General features: G+C 44.6%; 1 protein-coding gene across 1 annotated transcript; it reads left to right on the forward strand.

Moving 5' to 3' along the window:
* Nucleotides 1-1,003: 1,003 nt before the first annotated feature.
* Nucleotides 1,004-1,702, forward strand: LOC148136348 (uncharacterized). Its single transcript, XM_087983843.1, has 2 exons — nucleotides 1,004-1,242; nucleotides 1,327-1,702. The coding sequence occupies exons 1-2, from the start codon at nucleotides 1,004-1,006 to the stop codon at nucleotides 1,700-1,702; spliced, it is 615 nt and encodes a 204-aa protein (XP_087839969.1).
* Nucleotides 1,703-5,390: the final 3,688 nt, after the last annotated feature.

Raw genomic sequence — 5,390 nt, forward strand, 5'->3', positions numbered from 1 at the left:
GTGCCTGAGATTAGTTAAGTTTTGACCTAAGAAAAAAATGGATGCATTTTCAGAGTCATGCTTTCACACAATTTGGCTTTATCTTTTTGTGGCTTTTCTCCTAATCTCTTTTTATTTTATTTTAAATCAATTTCATGGAAAAGGAAGATTCAAAGATGGGAATCCAATGCAAAAATATCTTTTGGATAAAAGCAAAATATTACTGAAAACTGACTTAAAATTTAAAATGCTGGAGAAGCTGATCAGGTCTGGTTGCATCTGAATAGACAGCAAAACAGTGTTAAAATTTCAAGTTCATTATGACTCTTCTTCAGAACAGGATCACACCAAGATCTCTCATTTTATCACAACATCCTCATATTTCGAACATGGAAGGAAAAAGCACTGTTCACAGAAAAGAGAAACTGAATATGTGATCTGCGTATGAGCAAGGGTTCAGACAGTCATCTGGCTTTTTGCAGTCATGTTGGGGAGAAACTATGGAAAACTGGGGACTGTGAGCAGACAGGACGTTACATTTCTGATCTGGAATTTCACAAAATTCACCATCATACTGACACTGAGAAATGGCCATTTATCTGCTCCATATGTCAGAAGGGATTCACTGAATCACCAATGCTGCTGAGGCACCAGCGAGCTCACGCTGACCCTTTCAAATGTCAAGATTGTGGGAACTGCTACAAACGTTCCAGCGAACTAATATCCCATCTATGTGTTTACACAGATGAGAGACCTTTTAAATGCTCAGTTTATGGGAAGGGTTTTAAAACTGATAAGTCACCAAAGTGTTCATACTGAGGAGAGACAGTTCAAGTGCTCTCAGTGTGGGGCAGGGTTCAGTCGATCATATGATCTCTGCGCACACCAAAGAGTTCACACAGGGGAGAGGCCTTTCATCTGCGCAGAGTATGGGAAGGGATTTACTCGGACATCGGTTTCACACTGAAGAAAGTCCTTTTAAGTGCCCGGACTGTGGGAAAGGCCACGACAGTTCCACTGAATGATGTCCCATCAGCGTGTTCACTCTGGGGAGAGACCTTTCAGGTGCTGTCACTGTGGGAATGGGTTCCGATGGTCATCTGACCTCCGTATACACCAGCGAATTCACACTGGAGAGAGGCCATTCACTTGTACTGAATGTGGGAAGGGATTCTCTCGTTCATTTTACCTCATGATGCACCAGCGAGTTCACACTAGGGAGAGGCCATTTACCTGCTCACTGTGGGGGAAGGGATTCACTCAGTCATCTCATCTCATGGCACACCAGCACGTACACAGTGAGGAGCGACTTTTCAAATGCCCAGACTGTGGGCAGTGCTAAAGAAGTTCCAAGGGTCTTTTGTCCCATCAACATGTTCATAATGATGAGAGACCTTTTAAGTGTTCAATTTGTGGGAAATGCTTTAAAAGTTCTGCAGATCTGATGCGTCATCAACGTATTCACACTGATGAGAAACCATTCAAGTACTCTCAGTGTGGGTCTGGATTCAGGCGATCATCTGACCTCACTGTACACAAGCGCATTCACACTAGAGAGAGGCCTTTCACATGCTCTGAGTGTGGGAAGGGATTCACGACAATCTCCAACCTGCTGATACACCAGCGGGTTCACACTGGGGAGAGGCCATTTACCTGCTCAATGTGTGAGAAGAGATTTACTCAGTCAGCTCACCTGCTTCGCCATCAGCGACTTCACAAGTGACTAATGCAGGGGCTCAGTTTTGCTGTTAACCACAACTGGAATGGAGCTATGTTGAATGCTGATGTTTAGCTCACCCACAGATGTTAATATTTGGCAAAATAGTCAAATAAAACAGTTCAGCAAAAGTCTGCCTAATTTTTTAACACCCTTGCCAGTTCACTTTGAAGGGATCACCCTCTCTCTTCTCTCTTTGTTGAATTGTTACTGAAATTGGAACAATTGATCAGCTGTCTGTGCTTCTTTCTTCCCCGCCACAAGGCCATCAGTCAAACCCATTCTGAATTCTCTTTCTGTGAAAGCTGCTCCAGCTTTCTCTCCTATTATTGTCACATCCTATCAGATCTCATCTTGTGCATGAGTCGCACCTCCTGCTGCTTTGACTCTATTCTCATTAAACTGTTACCCATAGCTTCCCCATGTTCGCTGATATTGTTAACATTTACTCTCTCTTCTGGTTCTGTCATTCTCACCTTTAATTCCATCATCATTGTTTATCAGGGGAAAAAAAAACCTTGAACTCATTGTCCTTGCAAGTGACTTCCTTCATGCCCAACCTTCCTTTTTTCTCCATGTTGCTTGGACTTGGCATCCCCCAAAGATCAATTTCTCACCATTACTCGCCACTTGGTGATCTCATTCAGGCAGCGTTGTGGTTATGAAAGGAGTGATTCGTCGAATCACAGCGAAGAAAAAGACTGCACCAATCAAAACTTACAACCTTACTATTCCAATTCCATTTCCAGCATTTGATCCATAGCTGTGAGAGTCTTGGTATTGCAAGTGTACATCGCAATACTTTTTTAATGTTACAATGGCTTCTGCCTCTACCAATCATAGAAGCAGCAAGGATCAGACTAAGGAGCTGAGATGGACAGGCAGTTTCCTCCTAAGTCTTATTGTGTTCTGTCCTGCTGATGACATTGATTGCCTTTTTGAGATCTACAAGAGTAAGGTAAGGAGCTAGGTAGTGGGCCCTGCCCTTCTCTTGTTGCTGTATGCAGAAGATTACGTTCCCATCAAACTGCCAGTACGGAAACTGCAATCTGTTTCTGGGCACCCGTTCAGTACCTGACAGCAGAGAAAAAAAAATTGATAGAAATTCAGGGCAGACAGTTAAAGATTTGCATTGAACATCTTTTTTTCCATCCTGTTCCCTGAAGTTTGTAAATCCCAGTATGGCACCCACTGTCTTTTTTTCCTGAGATGAAATCCAAACCAATCTCCCCACTTCCTTGCTTTGCTACCGGTATGCTTCTCCCTCCCTCTCGTCTCTCTGGTTTCAGTTATTCAGCTCGTGTCGGCAGTTTGAGAATCAAATCAGTTTCACTCCTAGTTTGAAATCTCCAGTGGGTGTTGATGAATTCCACAAACCCCGCCACCCCAGGATATGATTCCTGGTCAGAACTCATTGACTTTCCTCTATACCGAAACCTCTTTATTTTCCCCGACGCCATCCTCTGATGTGAATCATCCTTTAGTTCATTCCCTGGGCTAGGGGCCATTTCCCAGGTCCTGTTCCCGGAGGAAGGCCAATGACAGAAAAAACTAATCTCACACCCACAGCCTCCATCCCACACCTGTCTGACCCCTATTGCGCATCCCTACAGCCATTGGTTAACAAAGCGCTGGCGCACTGGTATTCACGTGTACATCGCATGCTTCAAATCATAATCACCCTGGTAATTGACAGCAGCTGCTGCCCAATAGATTGAAGGAGGTAGAGCTGCAGGAATCGGACAATGGGATTGGAAACAATGAATTAATGTGGGAACACGGGGGAAATGGACAAGTCAGTGAGAGACAGGAACAACGGAGCAGCAGGAGGGTTTCCTGGACAAACTAAGGAATGGGAGAGTCTAACAGGAGAGAAACTACAGGAAGATTCCATTTGGAAGCTCGGGCAGGGACGGCTGGAAGGTGTTTCGGTCGGTCGCTACTTGTATTTTCTGTTTCTACTTATATTTTCAGCCTATCCAGAGTTGTTGTTAACCACCTCCGAAAAACGTGGGCCTTAATCCAGGGGTCTCCTGATCCCGAGTAAGGACATTCTCATTGTGCCATAAGAGCCCCTGCCTGTTGGGCTAGTAGAAATAAATATTTTCTCAATCTCAGCGACATAGAAACTCCGTAAGCTCTTCGCACTTGCTGTCTGAGGTGAGAATGGAGGAAACAGAGTAGACGGGGAGGAGACAGGATAAATGGGGTGGAGGGGAGAGTAGGAACAGGCTTTCAGAAAGGCACTCAGTTGTGTTCAAGTTATTAACATGATTCAGCACACGAATAATTAACACAAAGCTGCTGTATTTGCATTTTATACAGAAGATTAGCACCTGTAAGAGGACATTTATCAACATCAGTAGTTACAGACCCCAATGAACACATTGATTCCTGGATATAACGAACAGCAACATTCCCATAACTGCAGACACTGGTGAACTTGCTGGTATCTTAGCAGGTAGAAAGACTCCAGGAATTCCTTCCCAAATTTGGAGCAGGTGAATGGTCTCTCCCCAGTGTGACCTCATCTGTATGTTAGGAGGCAGGTGAACAAATGAATCATTTTCCACACTGGGGGCAGGTGAATGGTCTCTCTCCAGTAGTCGTGTGTTGAGTAACATATATCCGATTGAATTCCTCCCATACTCAGACCAACTGAATGGCCTGTCTCCATGACCTCATTGCTGTGACAATAGTTCGGATGTATGACTGAATTCCTTCCCACACATGGAGCAGGTGAATGGCCTCTCCCCAGTCTGAATGCAGTGGGGGGCTCTGCAGATTGGAGAAGATAGATCAGATTGGAATAGATTCCCTACAGTGCAGAAACAGGCCCTTCGGCCGAACAAGTCTACACCGACACTCTAAAGAGCAACTCACCCAGACCCATTCCCCACTAATGCATCTATCACTATGGGCAATTTAGCATGACCAATTCACCTAACCCGCACCTCTTTGGACTGTGGGAGGAAACCCACATGGACATGGGGAGAATGTGCAAACTCCACGCAGACAGTTGCCCAAGGCTGGAATCGAACCCGGGTCCCTGGCGCTGCGAGGCAACAGTGCTAGCCACTGTGCCGTCCCAAGATAGTGAATCTTTTCCTGCATGCAGAGAAGGTGAAAGTCTTCTGCTCAATGTTAATGCAACAATGAATTTCTAGCCTAGCTGGAATATTCCCAAGAATCGCCAGATTTTCATAGCTACTCTTCATTAAAACTGCATTTATGTTCTGACAGGTCAAAAGATGGCTGAAGTATTATCCATGCACAGAACACGAGTACAACTTCTCTCTGCTTTGTGCCTCCTCCTTCCATGTTCAAAATCCAAAGTCATTCTGCTTATGATAATTTGGGTGAATCCGACAAAACCCGATGTGATGTTTGGTTTCCGTTTCCCCAACAAGAAATCCTCCCTTTTTTATACAACTGTGAAAGTCATTTTAAAGACAAAAACAGGAATGAGAGAAAGAATCCACAAAAGCACAAAGCAAAATTAAGAAATTGGGCTGAGTGTATCTGGTAATTTGTGGGGCCAGTAGGAGGAGAAAGTGACCCTGAAATAGGCCAGACTGTTGTAAAAATCTAACCGTTCAGTAACATCCTTCAGGGAGGGGAACATGCCACCCAGCCTGGACGTAAACAAGATTCCGGCTCCTCTGGGAGAAAAGAACAAGAGAGGGAGATGGCG

Source organism: Chiloscyllium plagiosum, unplaced genomic scaffold, assembly GCF_037043375.1.
Source record: "Chiloscyllium plagiosum isolate Xiang-an unplaced genomic scaffold, Cpla_swu_hap1 HiC_scaffold_46, whole genome shotgun sequence".
Classification (NCBI taxonomy): Eukaryota; Metazoa; Chordata; class Chondrichthyes; order Orectolobiformes; family Hemiscylliidae; genus Chiloscyllium; species Chiloscyllium plagiosum.